Source organism: Ranitomeya variabilis, chromosome 7 (genome assembly GCF_051348905.1).
Source record: "Ranitomeya variabilis isolate aRanVar5 chromosome 7, aRanVar5.hap1, whole genome shotgun sequence".
In the NCBI taxonomy this organism is placed as follows: Eukaryota; Metazoa; Chordata; class Amphibia; order Anura; family Dendrobatidae; genus Ranitomeya; species Ranitomeya variabilis.
In genome coordinates this window covers 204,108,601-204,134,576 of record NC_135238.1, presented here as the reverse complement: position 1 = coordinate 204,134,576, position 25,976 = coordinate 204,108,601, and the positions used below count along the sequence as shown (strand labels likewise).

General features: G+C 42.5%; 1 protein-coding gene across 5 annotated transcripts in view; it reads left to right on the top strand.

Moving 5' to 3' along the window:
* METAP1D (methionyl aminopeptidase type 1D, mitochondrial) overlaps positions 1-25,976 on the top strand; it is a 217,926-nt gene that overhangs the window by 94,971 nt on the left and 96,979 nt on the right. For 4 of the 5 annotated variants that reach the window (XM_077272698.1, XM_077272699.1, XM_077272702.1 and 1 more), the window contains exons 2-3: positions 17,715-17,884; positions 25,332-25,481. In XM_077272698.1, the coding sequence (XP_077128813.1) occupies positions 17,715-17,884; positions 25,332-25,481 (320 nt within the window). Of the gene's footprint in view, positions 1-846; positions 865-17,714; positions 17,885-25,331; positions 25,482-25,976 lie in introns of those variants that run through there. The other variant, XM_077272703.1, reaches the window with a different exon arrangement.

Sequence of the window (25,976 nt, the reverse complement as noted above, 5' to 3'; positions counted from 1 at the left end):
CTGTTCTAGAAATAACAAGTGGAAGGGTTTATTTAGGCCTGCATGATGTCTGCCCTGGTGGTCCTGTCATTAAGTGTGTCCTCAATAGCTCTCATACCATTTACAATGAGCAGATCTGACCATGGAGAATGACACATGCCCCCAGTGATCAGAAAGCTAGGAAAAGCCCTAGCTGCCTAATTCAATAGCGGAAATATTGTTAGAAATAATTCTGAAATTATATATACATATATATAAATATACACCATATATATAATATACACCATATGTGTTTTTTTTACAAATTTACACAACGACATTTCTTAAAGGAGCCGTTTTGAATTTTTTTATATTGTTGTAATAAGGAAAATGTTGATCTATCATAAGCTTTTACCTGTTTTAGTTTTGTGACGAGTCCCTGGAAATTAAGTCATCTATTTCCACCTGGATCACGACTAGTTTTTGTTATGTTTTTATTATTATTATTATTATTATTATTATTATTATTATTATTGCCAACCACATAAATGTTAGGAAAAAATTGAGTACTGATGGAAGAGTGGAATCAGACTACTCACATCTTTGTTTTTTGTCTTTTACCAATTACCATGAAGACAGGTCTCTAGGAGCTGCAAGAACAAAATAGGATATTTTTAATCAACAAGTATTACAAAGCTGATTAGATTTTAATTTTAGGAACCACCAAAATATTATTGAGTATAATTTACATGTTTCTGTCTCCTGATGCAAATATTTGAGCAGCGGATCTGGAGAGATGAAGTCGTTTACAGTTTTCCAACTTTTAACTAAGCTGCACTTGTCTGTTGGGCCAACGTAGGCCAAATGCTCAGACCTGTGAATACTGCCGGTGTGTTCTTCCTTAGGGTGAGTGAACGATTTAGCAGCTTTTGGTTAATTTAGCATTTTTTTTCCAGCTCCCATTAAATATTTAATATTTGAGGTTAGAAATAGCTTATGACAAAATACAATTCTGTCCCATTTACACATGCAGCACAAACAAGGCAAAGTACAGTGATGTGAAAAGTTGGTTGAGTGTTGATATATCTTTGATTACATTGAGGGATGAAATCTAGACCTCTATCCATCAGATGTTCTAGTATTGAGTTTCCCATTTGTTTGGTCCTAAAGCCACAGACCTGATTTATAGTGCAGCAATCCAAATAATTTTCTAATGTTGACTTTATTACAAAAAGTGGGGACAGATATTTGTAAATTTAGTTTTTGTATATTTAGTTTCGATATTTGTAATGGTGGATTATTCCATGAAAAATGCTGTCCTAATAAGTCTGTAGAATGCCTTAATGGGGTTCTCCAGGCTTGGGGCTCAATTCTCTATGTGACTGCAGACTTGTGAATGTTCACAGTCTGCACAGTGCGCACTGTCAGGATTCACCTGTAGTGGTTGGTGATGTGACCGTAAGTATGCGATTTGCATACTTCCAGCCACGTTCCAACTAGTCATGTCTGGCCTCGCTCAATCACTTGTATTGAGCGAGGCCGTACACGTCTAGTCGACACGTAACCCCATATATGCAAAGCACATACATGCAGTCACACACTCTGCTGTTCCTAGCACTGTAGAATCATGACAGCGTGCACACAATGGAGTGACTGCAAACTTGAACCCCAAGCTTGGACAAGTCCTTTAAAGATTGTTCATCATGTTGTGTTGTGGTACATTCATGCTTTTTTCATCTTGTATTGTGCAGCATAGTCTGTTGTGGTATTCAAGCCCACAAACTGCCTCCTGTTGATTTCAATCGGAATTTAATGTCTTTCATACAGTCATATTTCTCTTATCGAAGAATTTTTGAGCAGAAACCGTAGATGGTAACCACAACGCGGATTAAGCCCCATTCAACAACTCACGGCAGTTCAAACTAAAAATTAGTGGCAGAAATCGACCTCAGATTTCAGGTGGGGAGTCCGCAGCAAATACACATTCAATTTTCCACAGGGGACATCAGTTATGTTGGGTATACCCTTAGTGAGCTGTCTGGGTCCAGTTTTTTAAAACAAAAATTTCCAATGAATGATAATAATGGGCCTCACTGACACTTGGTAGCTCAGATAATTGGTAACGTAAGTTTTCTAGCAGTGGCCCTCTTAAAGGGACTCTGTCAGATCAAATTGGAGGGATATTAAAATGATTTCTTACTGGTCAGATGGGCTGCGTATCCTCTTTATTTCTCCACCCCGTCCGTCCCTGTTTTCTGCATTATTTTCGGGAATAACAGTATGCGTGCACCATAGTTGGCGTGTGCGCCATGCAGTCTTCGGTGGTGCACGCACAGTATGCTTTGCCCTACTGTGGGCAAAGCCGAAAAGCATTACTGCGCATGCGCCCGCGCACTATGTCCCGGAACACAGCGAAATACCTCCGGGACATGGTGCGCGGGCGCATGCACAGTAATGCTTTTCGGCTTTGCCCACAGTAGGGCAAAGCATACTGCACGTGCGCCACCGAAGACTGCATGGCGCACGCATACTCTTATTCCCAAAATTAATGCAGAAAAAAGGGACGGACGGGGTGGAGAAATAAAGAGGATACACCACCCATCTAACCGGTAAGAAATCATTTTAATATCCCGCCAATTTGAGCTGACAGAGTCCCTTTAAGATCTAGAGTCTAAAGTTGCCTTATACACACCAGATGAAAGTTGATGGGCTGGGTCAACCATTTGATATGTATTATGAACTCCCATCTTTTCAAACAGATGATAATTTAATTTGCTTATATAGTTCAATTCCACAGTGCCGTACAGACGTAATCATCACTGTCCCCATTGGGGCTCACAATCTACATTTCCTATCAGTCTTTGGCATGTGGGAGGAAACCGGAGAACCTGGAGGAAACTCACGTAAACATGGGGAGAACATACAAACTCCTTGCAGATGTTGTACTTGTTGGTATTTGAACCTAGGATTCCAGCCCTTCAAGGCAATAGTGCTAACCACTGAGCCACCAATGATGATGGGAGAAAAAAGGATCAGGCCTTTGGAAGTTCAACAGCTTTGATTTCTGGGCAGTTTGAGAAGTCTTGCCATGTCTTTCTTCTCTCTGCTTGTCAAAAACCCTTGAACATTCATCAGATTGCCAATGTATTTAGGGGAGTTGGGCGCAATAGTTGCCTGCCAAATGAATGATCGTTTTTCCAACAGTTATCACAAGTGTATGACCAGATTGACACACTGGGAAAGTTTATGAAGACTGACATTTTCTATATCAGTTTTGACCCTTAAAGCATGTGGGAGCGAAATGCAGCATGGCTCGATGATTTGGTGCTTCCTTTTGCGCTGGCTTTTCTCCTGAATATCAAACCTTAGCCACATAAATTTCAGCTACCTTGTACTCCAGTTTTCTGGCATGCATTACTTTTTTGCCCTGTGATTGGTCACGCTCCTTTTTGCTCAGCCCCATCCACCGTTAAGAAAACTTTCGAGGGTGGCACAAAAGAACAAAAAGTCACAAGTTTAGCGCAAATAAACACTGAACCTGATTTCCTCCATTGGCCTTTAATGCACTGACAGACTGTTTTTGGGGGTCTCAGATCCTCGTATCCTGGCTCTTGGGGTCTTATAACAGTGGGCCATTGATATTTGAAGAGTGGCCCTGGGACAGTTTGAAAATTGGAAGACTGACACTTGGGTTATCACAATGGTGGATATGGTCTGATATTTGGGCTCTGTAACCTATAAACGTAGTCACAGTAGAATAAAGTTAGGGGAACAGATTAGTAAGGCATTAGACTTGCCCATTTCTTGGAACAAGTAACTTAAACTGTAGAAACACTGTTCCTGATTACTATAACTTCTGTACCTCATCTCATACATGCTCTCTTGCTGTTCCCTCCAGATTAGCAGCTAAAACAATAATTGTTTTCAGTCCCCGTATTCCCCTTTGTAGATCTTACTTTATGCAACTAAGCTACAAAATTGAGCATGTCCTTTCAGTGTCTCCATAATTATACGCTTCTCTCTCTGTTTTATTTGGCTGTTTGAGCAATTAACCCCTGCTAGTAATGCTGCAGATAGCATGACCAGAGCTGAGCCGAGTTCTATCTATAATATCAGTACTTTGTTGTTCTCCGTGCGTGGGTAGCCGGGGAGTGGTGACACTATCCTTTCACTGATCTAGAAACCCCTGCCTGTTGGATGATAACTGCTTAAATACATCTTCTACTCTAAACCTGCAGATGAAACCGGTACGGGTCACCTCCAAAAATTTCTTTGATGTAATCAGCATCTGTCAGTGGAATGAATTTGCTTTTGTTTCATAATGAAGAGCACTTGTCTATTGTGTACAATCAGGATCCCGTAACTAAACCTGCCCATAGTCCATAGTCTGACACTGACGATCCCATGTCTCTGGGGGGGTTGCCTGACAGTCTCCAAATTCCTTTACCATGAAAAATATGGGTTGTGGGGATGAGATTTTACCTGACCTATCCTAATAAAGATTGACGTCAAAGATGGCTGGCAGCTTGTTGGCTAGTGGCATGCAAATTTGGCCACCTGTCTTTACTATCAGTATTCCCACATGTTTTGCCTACTAAAACTTTTTATAACGCCTGTTTATTGTTCAGGTATTTCATGTAAGGAAAGCAGTGTTAGGTCTCCGTCACATTTTATATTGTTTTTTTTAATGGATATAAGAAAAAGTGGTATATAGTTTTGACTCCGATTTTTCATCTATTTTTGGTACGTGTCCAATTTTACCATTTTCTGCTATGCAAAAGCAAACATTTCCAAGCTTGTTTTACCCATTAAATTGTGAAAAATGGATAACAGATGAATGAAATCTGTGTGCTGACTAATCATTTTATGGACCCATTGATTTTAATGCACCGATTTTCATCTATTTTTGCTTTGAATGCTCTGATTTTCAACTATTTTTGATCCGAGTATCCAATTTTACCATTTTCTGCTATGCAAAAGCAAAATTTTCTAAGCTTCTCCTACCCATTAAATCATGATAAATGGACCAAACTTGGATAACACATGGATGCCATCAGTGTACTGTCCTATCTTTTCAAGGTTGATTATGATCTGTGACTTGGATCAAACACTGCCTTCTCTACTTTTTGGGGTCTTTACAGTTACTCTGAACACAAAATAAAAACCCAGACATTTGTACAGTCCCATAGATTATAATTGGGATGTGTTCTATCCATAAACAAAAACAGAAATAGAATTTGTACATGAAAATAGATGTCTGTATGAGGCCTTAGTTGTGGAGTTGCCTGATGTTATGATTGGTAATGATTCTTGTCTGGTTTCCCCATACAGTTGACCACCGCGGTCACCTAACATGTTGCTATAAAAAAATGCAAAAAAGCCAACACAGCTGGAGCAGCATGTATACATAAGAGCAATGGCTCGGAATCGCAGTAGAACGGGGGCACCATCGGATAGTTTGTAAATTTACAAAATGCCCAAAAGTATGTCCATCTTTATACCATTGTCCTTTACGAACCAAGAGAGTTTGTTGCCTTAGCAATTGGTTATGACATGTTAAGCTTTTCCTGAGGTCATACAAAGATGGAATAAAATTTATATGGAAAAATTAGTTGAAAGTATCTGATAAAAACAAGGTCGGTGACTTTACCACAATTATACCATGAGCAGTAGATGAAAGAAGGGCGAAATGTAGATGTAGTAAAAGAATGCTACATCTAATACATTACCTTTCCAATTATAAATTTCTGTCCAAAAAGTGCTCATTATATTTTAAAAGGGCGCTCATCAAAGTTCCAGATACACAGGACATGCCCAATTTACAGTGTGCTCCGACATATGAATAGTCTCCCTTTTCATCATTTGTATATGGTTTAGAGAGGTCACTTAGCTTGATCGAATTATGGCATGTCTACATGAGATCAGTGGGGCTTGTTCTCCCCATACACATGTTGATGTGTTTCCCTGCCACCGTTTCAGTAAAGAGGAAAGTTAATTATAAACTCCCAGATGATCTTATCTAGAAAGTGGAGTATTAGAGCTGGCCTAGGAGGGGAGCTTCAAAGGCCTGTGATTTGGACAGAGACAAGATGAAGGGATTGTTGAGAGCTCATGAAGCCGAGAGTCATGTACATAAAACACATTATATTGACAGTGCAAATGCTCGGCATGAAAACGATTCTTGTTTGTGATGTCACGGAAACTTCACCCTGGAAGAATAGGGTTATTCATGATGCTTCCGATTCACCATCTTTGTCTCTACGCATTGTGTAATATGTTTCTGCTGTATGCACAATCCATGCCATAAAGGATCTGTATAGAACAACCATAAACATTTACTGTGACTTGTTTGTAGGAATTGCTAATAAAGTTCATCAACTCATGTAAAAGTGGTCACTCACAAGGACTGGAATTTTTTCTTCTTTTTTTTTTTTTTTGCCTTCCTGCCTTGCGTTTATATTTAGGTCAATGTTATTTTTTGAAGTCTTTCTTTTGTAGATCATTTTTATTGATTCCGTTTTGGAAGTCCCATTTTATAAAAAGATAGTATATTGTTAGGCTACATTGTGACTTTATGATCGGTGGGGCCTGGGTCCTCCATTGATCCTACCTGTTGTGAATTTGGATTCTGGGCTCCCCCGGTGGCCGCTTGTGGAATTGGACTTGTCATCCTCTTTCCTGTTTCACCTGATTCCATCAGTAGTGGGTGTCGCTATTTAAGCTCATTTCTCTGGTGGTTTCTTGCCGGTCAACAATGTTATCTGATGCCTCTCAGTGCTTGTTCCTGCTTCTAGACAACTCTAGATAGTTTGGACTTTTGTCCATGTTTTGTTTTGCCTATTTGTTCCAGTTCACAGCTGAAGTTTTGTTACTGTGTCTGGAAAGCTCTCGTTGATCAGGGATTGCTACTCTGGCGTTATGAGTTAATGCCAGAGTTTAAGGTAATCTCTGGATGGTGTTTTGTTAGTGTTTTTCTGCTGACCATGAAAGTATACTATCTGTCTTCTGCTATCTAGTAAGCGGACCTCAAATTTGCTAAGACTATTTTCCTGCTGCGTTTGTTGTTTCTTCTGAACTCACCGTCATTATATGTGGGGGGCTACTGTCTTCTTTGGAATATTTCTCTAGAGGTGAGCCAGGTCTTATATTTCCCTCTGCTAGCTATTTAGGTCTTAGGCCAGAGCTGGGCATCTAGCGATAAATAGGAAATGCTACCTGGCTATTTCTAGTTGCGCGGCAGGCTTAGTTCATGGTCAGTATAGTTCCATCTTCCGAGAGCTTGTCCCCCTATAGGCTTGCTATGATCTCTGCCTGCAGAGATCATGATAGTTTGACCGGCCCATAAAGTGTTAAAGACCCAGGTTTAGAAAGGAGAGTTATAAGAAGTCTGCTGGAATTTTTTTTTTTTTTTTTTTTCCTCCAGTCTGCCTTACTGCAGTCTTTTTTCTCTCTCTCCTCCTAATCTCTGTATGCTCTGTGTGCACCTGACAATAATGGATCTCCAGAGTGTAACTGCGGGTTTGAATAATCTCATCACGAAAGTACAAAATTTACAAGATTTTGTGGTACATGCTCCGGTATCTGAGCCGAGAATTCCTTTGCCGGAGTTCTTCACAGGGAATAGAGCTAGCTTCCAGAATTTCCGAAATAATTGTAAGCTTTATTTGTCCCTGAAGTCTCGTTCAGCTGGAGACCCTGCTCAGCAGGTTAGGATTGTGATTTCCTTGCTCAGGGGTGACCCTCAAGATTGGGCCTTCTCATTGCCAGCAGGGGATCCTGCGTTACGCGATGTGGATGCGTTTTTTCTGGCCTTGGGCTTGCTTTATGAGGAACCTCATTTGGAACTTCAGGCAGAAAAAACTTTGATGGCACTATCTCAGGGGCAAGACGAAGCTGAAGTTTTCTGCCAAAAATTCCGTAAATGGTCTGTGCTTACTCAGTGGAATGAGTGCGCCTTGGCGGCAACTTTCAGAGAAGGTCTCTCTGATGCCGTTAAGGATGTTATGGTGGGGTTCCCTTTGCCTGCAGGTCTGAATGAGTCAATGACAATGGCTATTCAGATTGATAGGCGTCTGCGGGAGCGCAAACCGGTGCACCATCTGGCGGTGTCTATGGAAAAGACGCCAGAAAGTATGCAGTGTGATAGAATTCTGTCCAGGAGCGAGCGACAGAATTTTAGACGGAAGAATGGATTGTGTTTCTATTGTGGGGATTCTACTCATGTTATATCGGCATGCTCTAGGCGTACAAAGAAGCTTGATAAGTCTGTTTCCATTGGCACCATTCAGTCTAAGTTTATTTTGTCTGTAACCCTGATTTGCTCTTTGTCATCCATTGCCACGGACGCCTATGTTGACTCTGGCGCCGCTCTGAGTCTTATGGATTGGTCCTTTGCCAATCGTTGTGGTTTTGATTTAGAGCCTTTGGAGACTCTTATTCCTCTGAAAGGGATTGACTCCACCCCATTGGCTAATAATAAACCACAATACTGGACACAAGTAACCATGCGTATCAATCCGGATCACCAGGAGATTATTCGTTTCCTGGTGCTGTATAATTTACATGACGATTTGGTACTGGGATTGCCATGGTTGCAGTCTCACAACCCAGTCTTGGACTGGAGAGCAATGTCTGTGTTGAGCTGGGGATGTAAGGGTATTCATGGGGACGTACCTTTGGTTTCTATTTCGTCGTCCATTTCCTCTGAAGTCCCTGAGTTCCTCTCTGATTATCAAGACGTCTTTGACGAACCCAAGCTTGGGTCGTTACCTCCGCACCGTGAGTGCGATTGTGCCATAGATTTGATACCGGGTTGTAAATATCCAAAGGGTCGTTTGTTTAATTTGTCTGTGCCGGAACATGCTGCTATGCGGGAATATATAAAGGAGTCTTTGGAAAAGGGACATATTCGTCCATCTTCTTCTCCCTTGGGAGCTGGGTTTTTCTTTGTCTCAAAAAAAGACGGCTCTTTGAGACCATGTATTGATTATCGGCTTCTGAATAAGATCACTGTTAAGTATCAATACCCATTGCCATTGCTTACTGATTTGTTTGCTCGTATAGAGGGTGCTAAGTGGTTCTCTAAAATTGATCTTCGTGGGGCGTATAATTTGGTGCGGATCAGGCAGGGGGATGAGTGGAAGACCGCATTTAATACGCCCGAGGGCCACTTTGAGTATTTGGTCATGCCTTTTGGTCTTTCTAATGCCCCTTCAGTTTTCCAGTCTTTTATGCATGATATTTTCCGCGATTTTCTGGATAAATTTATGATAATATATCTGGATGATATTCTGATTTTTTCTGATGACTGGGACTCTCATGTCCAGCAGGTCAGGAGAGTTTTTCAGGTTCTGCGGTCTAATTCTTTATGTGTGAAGGGGTCTAAGTGCGTTTTTGGGGTCCAGAAAATTTCCTTTTTGGGGTATATTTTTTCTCCCTCTTCCATTGAGATGGATCCCGTCAAGGTGCAAGCTATTTGTGACTGGACTCAGCCCTCCTCTCTTAAGGGTCTTCAGAGATTTTTGGGCTTTGCCAACTTTTACCGCCGATTTATTGCTGGTTTTTCGGATGTCGTTAAACCACTGACTGATTTGACCAGACAAGGCGCTGATGTTGCTAATTGGTCCCCTCATGCTGTAGAGGCCTTTCAGGAGCTTAAGCGCCGTTTTGCCTCTGCCCCTGTGTTGCGTCAGCCTGATGTGAATCTGCCTTTTCAGGTTGAGGTTGACGCTTCGGAGATCGGAGCTGGGGCAGTGTTGTCGCAGAAAGGTTCCGACTGCTCCGTCATTAGGCCTTGTGCCTTCTTTTCTCGCAAATTTTCGCCCGCAGAGCGGAATTATGATGTTGGGAATCGGGAGCTTTTGGCCATGAAGTGGGCGTTTGAGGAGTGGCGCCATTGGCTCGAGGGGGCTAGGCATCAGGTGGTGGTATTGACTGACCACAAAAATTTGATTTATCTTGAGACTGCCAGACGCCTGAATCCTAGACAGGCGCGCTGGTCTTTATTTTTTTCTCGCTTTAATTTTGTGGTGTCATACCTACCGGGTTCTAAGAATGTTAAGGCAGATGCCCTTTCTAGGAGTTTTGACCCGGACTCTCCTGGTAATTCTGAACCCACAGGTATCCTTAGGGAGGGAGTAATTTTGTCGGCCGTTTCTCCTGATCTGCGGCGGTCCTTGCAAGAGTTTCAGGCGGATAGACCGGATCGTTGTCCGCCTGATAGACTGTTTGTTCCGGATGATTGGACCAGCAGAGTCATCTCTGAGGTACATTCTTCTGCATTGGCAGGTCATCCCGGAATTTTTGGTACCAGGGATTTGGTGGCAAGATCCTTCTGGTGGCCTTCTCTGTCACGAGATGTGCGAGTCTTTGTGCAGTCATGTGACGTTTGTGCTCGGGCCAAGTCTTGTAGTTCTCGGGCTAGCGGACTGCTGTTGCCCTTGCCTATTCCTAAGAGGCCTTGGACACACATCTCGATGGATTTTATTTCAGATCTGCCTGTTTCCCAGAAGATGTCTGTCATCTGGGTGGTCTGTGACCGTTTCTCTAAAATGGTCCATTTGGTTCCTCTGCCCAAGTTGCCTTCTTCTTCTGAGTTGGTTCCTCTGTTTTTTCAGAATGTTGTCCGATTGCACGGTATTCCTGAGAATATTGTTTCTGACAGAGGTACCCAATTTGTGTCTAGATTTTGGCGGGCATTCTGTGCTAGGATGGGCATAGATTTGTCTTTTTCATCTGCTTTTCACCCTCAGACTAATGGCCAGACCGAGCGGACTAATCAGACCCTTGAGACATATCTGAGGTGTTTTGTCTCTGCTGACCAGGATGATTGGGTTGCTTTTTTGCCATTGGCAGAGTTCGCCCTCAATAATCGGGCCAGTTCTTCCACCTTGGTGTCCCCGTTTTTCTGTAATTCGGGGTTTCACCCTCGATTTTCCTCCGGTCAGGTGGAATCCTCGGATTGTCCTGGAGTGGATGCGGTGGTGGAGAGATTGCATCACATCTGGGGACAGGTTATGGACAATTTGAAGTTGTCCCAGGAGAAGACTCAGCGTTTTGCCAACCGTCATCGTCGTGTTGGTTCTCGGCTTTGTGTTGGAGATTTAGTGTGGTTGTCTTCTCGTTTTGTCCCTATGAGGGTCTCTTCTCCTAAGTTTAAACCTCGGTTCATCGGCCCTTATAGAATATTGGAGATTCTTAATCCTGTTTCTTTCCGTTTGGACCTCCCTGCGTCCTTTTCCATTCATAACGTTTTTCATCGGTCGTTATTGCGCAGGTATGAGGTACCTGTTGTACCTTCAGTTGAGCCTCCTGCTCCGGTGTTGGTTGAGGGTGAGTTGGAGTACGTTGTGGAGAAAATTTTGGACTCTCGTGTTTCCAGACGGAAACTCCAGTATCTGGTCAACTGGAAGGGTTACGGCCAGGAGGATAATTCTTGGGTCAATGCATCTGATGTTCATGCTTCTGATCTTGTTCGTGCCTTCCATAGGGCTCATCCTGGTCGCCCTGGTGGATCTGGTGAGGGTTCGGTGCCCCCTCCTTGAGGGGGGGGTACTGTTGTGAATTTGGATTCTGGGCTCCCCCGGTGGCCGCTTGTGGAATTGGACTTGTCATCCTCTTTCCTGTTTCACCTGATTCCATCAGTAGTGGGTGTCGCTATTTAAGCTCATTTCTCTGGTGGTTTCTTGCCGGTCAACAATGTTATCTGATGCCTCTCAGTGCTTGTTCCTGCTTCTAGACAACTCTAGATAGTTTGGACTTTTGTCCATGTTTTGTTTTGCCTATTTGTTCCAGTTCACAGCTGAAGTTTTGTTACTGTGTCTGGAAAGCTCTCGTTGATCAGGGATTGCTACTCTGGCGTTATGAGTTAATGCCAGAGTTTAAGGTAATCTCTGGATGGTGTTTTGTTAGTGTTTTTCTGCTGACCATGAAAGTATACTATCTGTCTTCTGCTATCTAGTAAGCGGACCTCAAATTTGCTAAGACTATTTTCCTGCTGCGTTTGTTGTTTCTTCTGAACTCACCGTCATTATATGTGGGGGGCTACTGTCTTCTTTGGAATATTTCTCTAGAGGTGAGCCAGGTCTTATATTTCCCTCTGCTAGCTATTTAGGTCTTAGGCCAGAGCTGGGCATCTAGCGATAAATAGGAAATGCTACCTGGCTATTTCTAGTTGCGCGGCAGGCTTAGTTCATGGTCAGTATAGTTCCATCTTCCGAGAGCTTGTCCCCCTATAGGCTTGCTATGATCTCTGCCTGCAGAGATCATGACACCTACCATTGTAATGATGTTGTAACATCACCTGTACCGCCAGCTTCTCAATGTGGAAGTGATCGGAGCAGAACCTTCTCTTTAAGAATGATGCAATGCCGGCTTTCTCTTTTCCTGGTTGTTTGTAAATAGCAAAGTGAAGTTTCTATAGTTTAACCTTATAAAAATATGTATTTATATTTAATTTTGCTCAAAAATCCTTCCCCTCCTGACATTTGTTGGTATCGTTATAGTAAAGAACCGATATCTTTTCATTCCGGTCTTGTGTAGAATGCAGAAATGTGCTGTAATCTTTAAATGACCTCATTTCTATATTTTTTATCAATAGCAAATTTGATGCAAACCTTTCCTGTACAGGAGGATTTACTGTGACAGAGCGTGTATATAAGTATCTGCTTGAGTGATTTTCTTTGATTGGCCCCAATAAATACATTTGTTCCGGGGAAAGTAAAAATGCAAGACGTTCCTTACTCCATGAGAGATGAAATGTGTGCGTGCATTACACGCTGGAAGATTTCTCAAGAACACTTCAGTGTCATAAAAAGATTACCATAATGCAACCTACTAAGGTTTATCTGCGTGACTTTTTTTTTTTACCTTAAGTAGTGGAGCATAGATTGAAATTGCCAAGGGACAAATTTAATGTTTTCACCTGAACACAATTGAAGCTTTTTTTTAAAGTTTTCATATAAAATTTTATGCTTCATATAACTTGTTATTTTATCAAATCATAACTGTCTGTATTTCTCCAGAGTTTTTTTTTTTCATTAAAATTCATATAGGGGAGAAAACCAATATTAGATTGATCGTGACGTTGCAGCGGAAAAAAAATTAAACTGATGTTTATGTATTTCTTGGCCAAATTGGTTATCAGAAATATAGAGGGGCGTCACGATAGAGGTGCCCTCATCGGCCACTGGCCAAGTTCTTTATAGGAAGGGATCTAATGATTTATGTGCATTGCAAATTAATAACATTGTTCGCCTTGAGTGTGAAACTCCATAATCACAACTCAATGGGAGCATGGTAATTCATTAATATTATAAGCAAGAGCTGACACGGACGGAAGACAGCCCTGTGCAAGAACAATATGTGGGCCCAATATCTCATAATGCACTATTCCACCTACTTTGGAGGAGTTCGTGGCCCCCTTACCTCTTGGGCCCCTGTGTGCACACGTTGCACCAATGATATGTCCGACCCTGATTATATTCGCATTCTGAAAGTTTGTTTGATTAGCACTGTGCAGTGAATGCAGTTATTTGGTACATGGTCCCCTAATTGTGTGTTTTAAAGGGGTTGTCCACTACTTTCAATTAACCCCCCAATGTATCCCCCCAGGGCCCCTAATGAATTTTGTAAATACCTTCTGTTGCCGATACTGCCTGTGAGCGGCGCTACGTCGGCGGCTGAGTCTGGGTAGCGTGACCCCCAGGCTGCAGCCGCCGCTAATATCCTCCAATGTCACGTCAATTTCCTGACTCTGGAAATTGATGTGACATCATCAGCAGGCATGACCCAGCCTCCTCATCAAGAGTGACTGGGCTGTGGGCAGTGCTGGGGTCTGCGAGCGGTGCTGGGGTCTGCGGGCGGTGCTGGGGTCTGCGGGCGGTACGTGGGGACTGCAGGCTGTGCGGAGGGTCTGCAGGCGGTACTTGGGGTCTGCGGGCTGTGCGGAGGGTTTGCGGGCTGTGCGGGGGGGTCTGCTGGCTGTGTGTGTGCGTATGCAGGCATCGTCCGATGGGACTACAAGTCCCATCGGGCTATGCCTGCTACACTGTCAGTGAGTGACACATTAGCCAATGATGGGACAGTAGTAGTCCCATCATCTGGCTAATGTGTTGAATGTAAAAAAAAAAAAAAAAAGAAAAACATACAGAACATACATATAACATACAACACATAACATAGATTACATACTTACCAATCACCTAATTCCCTGAAGCCCTCATCAACTTTAATAAAAATAACATAATAAACCAATCTATACTTACCTTTCCGCCATACTCCAGTTAATAATGAGGGTCCCACGACGATCTCCCGTGTAGAACACTGACAACGGGTGTATGTCAGTGCTCTACAGGGGCTCCAGCGATGAAATGACAGGCGGTGGTAATCCTCCGCTGTGTATCCCTCCGCCACCGGGAAAGAGGTCCCGTAACCCTAATTCTCACGCAGCATTGCTGTAAAGTGAGAGCCCGAACTCAAGTAACCTCAGTGATGCACTGCAGGAGCCATTGTCTCCTGTCAGTTCATCACTGGGAGGTCCTATACAGCAGTGACATCACCTGATCTCACTGTTCTATAGGGGAAATCGTCGTGGGACAGTCGTTATTTATTGGACTGCGTCAGACAGGGAGTATACGGTTGGTTTATTTTTTTTACTTTTTATTGTAGGAGACCGAGGACGTCGCTTGGATCTGGGCGTGCAATAAAAATATGAAAGCCATGTTTGTGTTTTATTTTATTAAAAAACTTTAATCTTATGTGTGTGTTTTTAACCCTTTCCTACTATAGGATTAATAATGGATAGGTGTCTTATTGACGCCTCTCCATTATTAACCGGGCTTAATGTCACCTTACAAAAGCAAGGTGAAATCAACCCTTCATTACCCCATATCCCACCGCTACACAGGAGTGGGAAGAGAGGGGATAAGTGCCAGAATTGGTGCATCTTAGAGATGCGCCATTTCTGGGGCGGCTGCGGGCTGGTATTTGTAGCCGGGAGGGGCAATATCCATGGCCCCTTCCTAGGCTATGAATATCAGCCTGCAGCTGTCTGCGTAGGTTTTCTGGCTATAAAATATAGGGGGACCCCACGTCATTTTTGGGGGGCTCCCCCTATTTTAATAGCCAGTAAAGGGTACGCAGACAGCTGCAGGCTGATATTCAAAGCCTGGGAAGGGGCCATGGGTATTACCCCCTTCCCAGGCTACAAACATTGGCCCCCAGCCATCGGCTTTCCCCCTCTGGCACAGAAAATTGCGCGAGAGCCCACGCCATTTTTTTCCAGGTTTTTTTTAAATGAAACCTTGTTAGGAAACATGGCTATGGATATATGTATGGAAATATCTATAGATATATGGATAGATATATCTCTGTATGTATCTATCTAACTATCCCATATCTATCTATCCCATACCTACTCACTATCTACTCACTACTGTGACATCACTGTGCACATTTATCAGTACTGTGACATCACTGTGCACATTTCTCGTTACTGTGACATCACTGTGCACATTGCCCACTACTGTGACATCACTGTGCACATTCCCCACTATTGTGACATCACTGTGCACATTTCTCACTACTGTGGCATCATTGCTCACATGATTCCTTTGCTGCAAGCTTATTAAAGGGTTATTCCTAAAACAACAAATTATCCACTATCAACAATTTAAGGGATAATTTTGCTTATGACTCTGGGTCTGAACACTGGGGACCTTAGCGATCCACATAACAGGGCTCTAAAACCCCATAAAATATGGCCCCGTCTTGAATAGAGCAGAGGTGCTAATGCACAACCACCCACCATTCATTGTCTATGGGACTGCCGGGCTATATGCCTTTCTGGCAGTCCCAAAGTCGGTGAAAGGTATGGAGGGCGAGCATGCACACCTCCGTGCTCTGTTCAGGACATATCTCTGTAGATCCCCATTCTTGGGATCGCTGGGAATTATTTACTACTTTGGGAGTAATTCTTTAAGTTAATTATCCCGTTACTGTGACATTACTATGTATAGTTCTCTATGCTGAGACATCACTGTGTTCATCATAAAAGTAGTCTATACTCTAAGCATAAAGGAGAATTGATCAGACACTTGATTATGCTGCAGTATGAAAGTATCACATGTTAGGCTACTTTCACACTAGCGTCGGGAACAACCCGTCGCTGCGCGTCGGGCCGACGTTCCCGACGCTAGTGTGGTCTCCGCCGCACAACGGGGGCAGCGGATGCATATTTCCCACGCATCCGCTGCCCCATTGTGATGTGCGGGGAAGTGCGGGGAGGTGGGGGCGGAGTTCCGACTGCGCATGCGCGGTCGGAAAAAGCGGACCGTCGGGAGCAAAAAACGTTACATGTAACGTTTTTTTCTCCCGACGGACCGCTACCATACGCCCAAACGCCGCCAAACGCATTCACCGTTTGGAAATGCGTCGCAAATGCGTCGCAAATGCGTCGCTAATGTTACTCTATGACGAAACAACGTATCCAGCAAAAACTTTTGCTGGATGCGGCGTTTCGCAAAAACGACGCATTTGCGACGTATTGCAGTTAACGCTAGTGTGAAAGTAGCCTTAGCGACTTTTAGCATTTTTGTGCCAGTTTCCCCTCTTCTGAACAGTCGGAGAGGCATGGTGTAAACTCTAGCAGAATTGTATCACAGCTCATGACCGGAGTATGTTTTACCCTTGATGCCGTACAATACAGTTCAGGCAGCACAAACTGTACGCTTGCTAATATGACTGAGTGCACGGACCATAGAAGTAGACCACCAACTCCCCCAGTAATCATCCAAAAATCAAGCAAGGAGGAACAGAACTTCTCCGGAAGGTGTTGATTATGCTGTATAATTTATAGTTTCCCAGTGATAATTTCTTCAGATTTAAACCAAGTACTCACAAATACAAAATGACTGCGTTATTCTGGGTACTTTATTGCATAATTATCACCTTCCGCAGTGCCGTTCCTCCTTAGTTGATTTTTGGAGTACATTTTATGATTTTAGTGCAGAAAGAGGTACTAAGTAAATTAAAGGTAATCTGTCACCCAATCCGATAGCAGCATAATGTACAAAGAGAAAGACCGATTCCAATTATTTTTTTTAATATCACTATTTTATCAGCAGGAGATTATCATGAGAGGACTCTTAAATCTGCTGCCATGTAGTCCTCTATGTGAGCTCTGTAAAATCCCGCCCCCCAACACTGATTGGCTGCTTTCTGCCTATGCATAGTAGACACAGAAAGCAGCCAATCAGTAGTGTGGGCGGGGTTATACATTGCTCAGCACTCAGAGAACTGCTAGATCTGCGGCAGATAAAACAGAGATTTTACCAAAACTACAGCAAGCAGACGATTAAGTGACACATTGCTGACATCAGGGTCTCTGCCCCTACGTCAGATAAGGTAGCTAAAACCTGATTCCCTTTAAGAGGCGTGCAACTCTTATTGAATTTGGCACATTTTACTCCAACGGACTTTTGATCAAGAGTGGAGCAAAAAATGCCAGTCTTCCTCCCATACAAGAGTATCTGGGCATGCTGGGACTTGTAGTTGCCGAGCAGATGGAGAGGCACATCAGATGAGTATATGACCATAACTCCAGAAATGAACGTATGTCACTACAGAATTTTGTAAGGACAGAAAAGTAACGTTTTCACTAATGACGAGCCTTGATTTAAACAGTTTAACGTGATGATGTCTCGGAAAATGAAAGGATATATGAACTGTTATGTGTCTTTTCTCATTTCTTCTTGCAGGTTATGTGACTGGCTGTCATAGAGTTTTCTCTCCATCAATCAATCAGATCTACTTACACAGGCAGTTAAACATTCAACAAAGGAGATGTTTCTTTTTCCGGAGACAAAGAAGCTTCGCTTATAGTATAGTTTGGCCAGGTACAGTTTCCCCGGCTCATCCAATTCCCGAGGTAACTGTAATTTCTACTATCTGATTCTTTTCCCAGTCAATATAAAGGTTGACTGCACTACTGATCAAGTACACTCATCTAGTGACAGCCAAGAGCTGAAATCCCGGTCAAACCCCAAACAACAGAGCGGCATGTATTCCGCTCCCAGCCGGATAGTGCGATGAAGAATAGGTAATCAGTGCATAGGTGAGACAGGTAGTTACAGGCAATCTGCCCAATGATGCAGGCAGCGGCAGGTGGGCATCAACTCGGAGGAAGTGGCCGGCAAACTTGTAAAAATGTGCCATAATGTTAGTAAATGATTTAAGTAAATAAGACGTTTTTATGGTCGATATCCCAACCTGCGCCTCTCGTCATTAGACAGACTGGTGAGAATGTGATGAGTGTCTATTGAAGTTGATGTGGTCACCTTTGAAGAAAAACATAAGCTGCTATAATAAGGTTTGGTTTTTTGTTTTGTTTTTTTTTCGTTTTTTTATGTAACCATTACTATCTGGAAACAAAAAAAAAACCCACAGCCTGCTTGTGATAATAATACATCTTATGTGATCTACCGCTGGCAGCAGGCACCGCAATTCACCTGCCATAGCAGCAAGAGCTCTGGGATTCTGCATCTCAGAAAGTTCCTCTCGAAAAAGTTATATAATAGGCAGAGAACGGCCTGGTTATCCATGTGTACGCATACGGTATACTGCAGGGTGTCCCTAAAGTCAGGACACGCAGGAATATTCTCATAAAGAAAGAATGTGCAAAAATTGACGGCAATGTGGTTTATTACATCAAGTACACGTAAATTTTGCAAAGCGCATCAACTTTGCATCGCAAATGATATAAATAATATTGAAGAAGTTATTTAATATTCCAATTGAATAAAATGTTAATACATTTAATTTCTTGTATAAATATGTATTTTTGCTTATGTGTCCAGACTTAAGTGACACCTTATATCTAATTTCAAGCTATTAAATGAAATCTGTTTTTTTGCTATTTAATCTGAGAGCAGCATTATGTAGGGGACAAGACCCTGATTCTGGTGATGTGTCACTAGGCTGTGTGCGCTGTAGTTTCAATACAATCAGCGTTTTATCAGCAGGAGATTATCACTGCAGGACTAGGTCTCACAGACCAGTTGGGCTGATCTGTGTAACCCTGCCCCCACCTACTGATTGGCAGCTTGCTCACAATGCACAGTGTATATAGGAAGCTGGGTGTGAATAGGGTTATACACACAAGCCTCTGCTTTTGCTAGTATTATGCTCTTAATAATATTCTCCCCTACACAAAAAAAGAGACAGTCCTCTGTTCAGGATCCTTGTAGCCAGAATCTGAATGGAGATTGTGTTGTGATCCAATTCTCCTGTGGCGGCGCTGCAGAGAAATTCACCACTTACTGCTGATCATTGGGGGTCCCAGCAGAGCGATACCTAATGATGGACCTAATGTCAAGGGACCTTTCTAACCCCTTTAAAGTTTTTGTATAGAAGGGGCCTGATTGCCACAAAGCCGTAAGTAACTTATTTTCTCTAGTCACCCTCCACGACGGCACCACAGGAGGTTATTACCCGCCGTAATAGGGACAGGAAACACAGAGGTCAAATAGCACACCCCACTTCCTCTGTCCAGTGTTTTCATGTCCCTATGGGGCATGATGAGGTCATCCTGCGGTGCTCCATCAACAGACACTGGTCAAACAATACCTGTAGGCCGGGCAGCTGAGAAGGATCGCTCCAGGCTTCCCCTCTCATAGCTGATCCTATCTCCTCCAAGACACAGGACCTCACTGCTCTTCCTGCACCTTTGAGTAAAGCAGAGTGGTATGAGCCGGGGGACTCCCGGTGCTCCCCGGCTCTCCTACCCTCGCTGTAATCCGGTGTGCGGAAACCGGAAGTGACGTCAGATGCAGACTCAGGTCCTTCAGCATCCCTTCCATTTGCGTTCCATGGTGGAATGCACCACTTAATACAGCGTGCCCATGGGTGAAACGGCGGTTGTGAGCCCTAGGGGCGCCTGCAAATCACCGGACCTTGCTTGCGCCTGTTTGACAATGAGGAGGATGATCACGAGCCTGTTTATAAGGAGCCCTGAGTGAAGACACCATAAAGTAGGGCCTTTCCTGTTATGGAAGGTTGTCGATCTTCTTGCTACTGCATCTGCAGAACCAAGCGCTAACCCAAACCTAGTAAATACCTGGCTTTATGTCCTTTTATCTTTGGAGCAGGATTTTTTTCAAAATAAACTTATTGGCTCCCTTCTCTCTTTTCAGGGAGACAAGGATCTTTCTCCAAAAATCAAATTATAAAAGACAAGATGTCTCGTAAGTGTGCCATCTGTGCCAAAAAGTTGCCATCTTCCCATAAGAAACACCTGTGTCAAAGTTGCACAGATAAAATCATAAAAGAGGAACATCCCTCCTTGATAGAAGAGCTAGAAGGGATGGTCCACCAGGTGGTCCAGTAGTCCCTAGCTTCATTTCTCCAGTCATTTTCAGTGACCCCTTTAGGGACCAAAAAGATGAAAATGTGTATGCAGGCACAATCGGATTCAGACTCGCAAGAAGGTCAGAGATCCTTTGTTGGCGAGTGGTGTAAAGAAGACAAGTCAACTATAGCCATAGAGCAGACCCAGGGAAATAAAAAATATTATTACTCATTGAGGACATGGAGGAACTTCTCACAGCAGTGAGAACCACCATGAATGTGGAGGAGTAGAAAACTGTCCAGAAAGTCCAAGACGAGATGTTTGGGGTTGTTAAGACAAAAAAGAGAATGGTAATCCTGATCCATGAAAATCTACAGAGTCTAATATTAGACGAATGGGAGCTTCCAGAGAAGCGTTTAGGGGTACCAGCAGAACTTAAATATAGGTTCCCACTAGAGGAAGAAATATCTAATTGTTCGTCAGAAATACCGAAGGTGGATATCCAGGTGGCTAAAGTGGCATAAAGGACAACATTGCTGTTTGAAAATTCCTCGCAACTGAGGGACCCAATGGGTAGCCGGCTAAAGGAGTCCTTGAAGACTTCAGCAGCTCTGTAGAACACTAATGTGGTATCTATGTTTTATAGCAAGATCCATGTTGAACCAGCTGGAAGAATATCTCAGATTGGGAGCCTCAAGGGAAGAGCTGCTGGAATCCTTGCCTCTTCTTCAAAAGGCCACAGGATTCTTGGCTGTCACCTCAGCAGAGTTGGTAAGAACAGTGGAAGATCTCCAGTATTGTCAAATTCAACGAGACTTCCACTGTGGCTGGAATTGTGGAGCCTCCAAAGTTAAGCTCTGCTCTATTCCTTTCAGAGAGGAATACATGTTCGGACCAGCACTAGGTGACTAACTGGAGAAAGCATCTGATAAAAAGAAAATGCTGCCAGAACCTACCATGATCAAGAAGCAGTCCTTTCATCTCTCACAAAGTCAGCCCCTTTGGTATAGGGGAAAAGGGAAAACAGGGCACTGGAACTACCCTAAGGGAAGTAGAGGCAGAAACATCTTGCTCTCCCAAAGTCAACGTCAGGAGAGACAATGACCCCAAATCAATGGGTTCTACAATCTGTCAAAGAAGCAATAAAAATTGAATTCTCCAAACCTCCACAGATTCTGAGAGTAACTTCCCTATCATCACAGGAGTTATGAAATGCCTTAACATCAGGACTCCATAAATTACTAGCCACAAGGGTAATCTCCCCAGTGCCAGAAACAGATTGCGGAATGGTACATTATTCTCGTGTGTTCCTTGTAAAAAAAAAGGAACTTACAGGACAATAATAAACTTAATTCCTGAATGTACGTATAAAGTACAGAGGATTCAAGATGGAATAGTTAAAATCCACCATTCCAATAGGACAAGGCTTTGCGATGGCGATCATCTACCTGCAGGACGCCTACTAACACATTCCCATTCACCCAGCACGCCGGAAATACCTAAGATTTGCAGTTACTAGTGATGAGCGAACGTGCTTGGATAAGGTGTTATCTGAGCATGCTCCTGTGCTAACCAAGTGTCTTAGGCATGCTCGAAAAATATGTTTCAGTCCCCGCAGCTGCATGTCTCGCAGGCAGTCTCTACAAGACAACCATATTTAAGAACTCTAGAAGATAGGATCATTTTTTGCTTGGACCCAACTTTCCTACCCAAAGTAACTTCAGAGTTCCATATGTCTCAGGAGATCATTTTATCTTCCTTGTGCCAAAATCTGTCCAACAGTAGGGAAATGGAATTCATTGGACATGCGTATGTCACTATCTCCAACGATCAAAACTCTGGAAGAAGGATCAGAATATCTTAAATAAAGGCAAAAGGGTTTCAAAAGGCACAATTGCAAATTGGAGCAAAAAGGCAATTTGTGGAGCTTACAAGAACCAAAGCTTGGTTACCTTCATAGAAGTTCACAGCACACTCCACAAGAGCTATATCTGTCTCATGGGCTGAAAGGGCAAGCGCCTCAATCAGATGTGCTACCTGGTCCTCGGTCTATACCTTTTCTAGGCCTTACAGACTAGATCTAATGTGTAATACTGATTTGGCCTTTTGGAGGAAATTTCTACAGGCCATTGTCCCTCCCTAAAATGTATTCTTTGGCACTTCTCCTGTGGTGCTGTTGTGGAGGGTGACTAGAGAAAATAGAAATAGACTTACTGGTACTTTGGTTTCTAGGAACCCTCCACGACAGCAAGCCTACTATTTTTGTTGTATCATTTAATGGTGTAAATAAATATTGAAGCATTTATGCCGCTGTGGTCCATTAGAAAAACACTGGAGAGAGTAAGTGGGGTGGGCTATTTGACCTCTTTGTGTGTCCTGTCCCTATTGGGGCGGGGAGTAACCTCTTGTGGTGCTGTCATGGAGGGTTCCATTTTTAGGCTTCCCTTCTACTTTCTTTAAAAAGTAATCCCAGTTTAATTTTTTTCCATAAGTTAATAGTGTAAGTGAAAATAAGAAACGTTGTAAAAGATCTTATTATAGAAATCCAATTCTTTCTCCCTCTGGACTGTTTATTCTCAAAATTCTCAATTCATGGGTAAAATCTGTCTGCAATGAATACAGATTTTCTCATTCCTGAGATAGGATGTTCGTCATATGTCATGAAGGGGTTAAAAACTGACTAGCTGAATCCTTCTAAGATCTATGAAGAAACAGGAGGTCAATTTTTTTCCCTGCATGAGTCATGAGTCACTGCAAAAGTCCCTGGCAGGGGGAGGAGGGAACAGCTGGGTCAGGAGGTGAAGAGGGGGATGATAAATGTACAGAATAGAGACTTCCTGTTTCTGCATGGAGCAGAGAAAAGAGAAGAATTAGCTGGGTAGAAAAGCAAAATGAGCAATTGTAAGTACACAGTGCTATATAATATGATGACTGCAGGATAAAAACTTTGATAGGAGTGCTACATTAACAATCTATGGAGACAGGAGAGGGAGGAGCAAGAGCAAAGACCAAGATATTCTTGAAACCACAGTTACAGTTCTCCATAGAACTTTATGAGCACCAACTGTCATCTCAGTTATGGGAAAATCTAGCATCACACAGAATACAGATTTTACCCATTAATTATATTATTGAATTGGTTAGCCAATACAGGTATCACTCTAAGAATACTTTTGCCATTGTTGGGCATAAAAGTATATACAACCATGAATTGAGAGTGAAAGATCCAACGAAGAAGATTTCTCTGATTTAAGATATATTACAATTTGTTGATTATCATGTGTACGATTGATGTATTAAATAAAAATTTAAATAGTCATTCTTTAAAAGATGTTTTCAAGAGAAGAAACTCTGACGTCAGTCGTCCATACATGTATATAAATTATGACAAGGTTTCATATGCTCCTTTCCGAGATTTGTGAGTGCTGGAGTTCCTGAGACATTACACAGCTATTACAGCAGTACCAATATTCGGAATATTGTGGACCTGCCCTGTTCTTGGAAAAAACCTGATCTCACACGGTCAACACTGGACCAATGTTATGCGATAACGCTGTTCAGATTACCATTTTTTCGCACGCACCAGTGTCTTTTGTATTTCAGATGAGATTCGCCTACTCATGGGTGCGCAAATGAAATCGGATCCCAGTTGTATCATCCATATAGCATCCAATTTTTATGGATATTTTGTTGTTATTATTATGGGAAACTGTATTTGAGCTTGTAAATTTCATTCACTGCTAATGTATAAAAATGGATGACAATGCAGGTGAAAAATCATTATTGTTTATGAAAATCAGACAATTTTTCTACCACATATGAAGCATGATGTAAAGGGAGACTCCCTTATTCCAGCAATGTATCACTTAGTTGGCGCTTTCTGAAGTTTTAATGAAATCTCTGCTCTAAACCTATCTGTTTTATAAATTTTGATCTCTGTGTTACCCCGCCTACAACACTAATTGGCAGCTTCCCTATGCATAGGCAGAAAGCTTCCAATCAGTGGTGGGGACGGGGTTATACAGAGCTCATGAATATGGAGGAGTACCTGGCATTTGGGTTACTAGTTCTCAAGTGATCTGCTGCTGCGTCTAAAACAGTGGATTTTGTCAAAAGTACAGCAATCAGCCCAGTAAGTGACACATTGCTGGAATCAGGATCCATGTCTCTACGTTACGCTGCTCTCAGATTAGGTAATAAAAATCTGGTGGTAAGTTCCCTTTAATGAAATCAAATTGTAAAACAGATGTTTAGCCCACAATGCCTGCAATTAAGTAAGAAAAAAAAAAAGAAAAATAATTACTCACAAAGGTGTATTTATATTTTATGGCTTTTGGTTCTTACAGAAAAAGGGCATAGGCACTATGATACAAAAATGCCACCATACTGATACTGGATTATCTGTGGGGTCGAGGGGGTGTGGGTGGCATTAACTTTTCAAATTAGTAATTTATTTCATGATATTTGCAGTAGAACATAATATTAATTTCTGCCACTATGGCTGCTGATAAGTTACTTATCACAAGCAGGAAGGTTTACTTAACAAAAGGGATGCTGGGGATGACAAATCTGAATACAAAAAAGGCACAATACATCTCAGTTGAAGTAATAACACAATTCTGACTCCATGCTGGCTGCTTTTATAATGTATCATACATTTATCTGTTGCATTTGTATCAGTTTATTGCGGAAATGCGAGATGTTGTTTTTCCAACTAGAAAGTGAGGAACCTGTTCCTGTCTCGTGACTTAAGGAAATATGTTTTAGGAAATTTGTGCCAGTGTCCATTTTTCTTGTACCGCTGTGCGCAGTTCACAGGCTGTGTAAGTTTCTTGTAATAAGCAATGTTAAGTTCAAAAGGGCAGTGGAAGGAACACTGAAGAAGCCTTGAGGGTTTGCTTGGTGGCTCATGGAGGTCACTCTCCGAACTCAAAGGGCAAGTTGCCATGAAGCAGGAGGGACTGTCTGAGAAAATGATCCCATTGTCATGCTCTTTTCTGATCTTCGTTTCCAATCCTCTTCCTCCAAGCATATAATGAAGCCAGACTATGTGACGACAGGCATTGTGCCTGACTGGGGAGACTTCATTGAAATTAAGGACGAAGATCAGATTCAAGGGCTTCGTCAGGCTTGTCAACTAGCCCGTCATATTTTACTGACGGCTGGAAGAACTTTAAAGGTAACGGCGAGGGTTCAAATAGAAATCCGATCTTTATAGAATTATAGAATGTGATCACAAAATATTGCAACAGTTAATAAATATCAATGTGATGTCCTATTAATGGTGGAGTTTATAAAAATATAGCTACAGTAGAAATCCGACTCCCAATGGCGCCATTTGTACTGCTAGCATACCAAATTTACAGGAGTCGATTCATGGTTCCCAAACCATCGGCAGCATGAATCAGAGATTGGTTGCACAATGGCAACCGGGTATATATTTATCTGAAACACGCTGATGTTTTAAGGGAAAACATACCGTAGTTTTAATCCCCCGGTTGCATACTGAAACCTCTGCTCCACTCATACAGGACCATGGGATACATTGTTGTGACCTTCAGCAATCAGCAGAGGGGTAGCAGTCTTTAGTAAAGGGGAGAACTTTTAATTTTGGTATAACCCCTTTCGTATTCCATAATGTTTCACAATCCTTTTGCCACTAGGTGGCACTGTT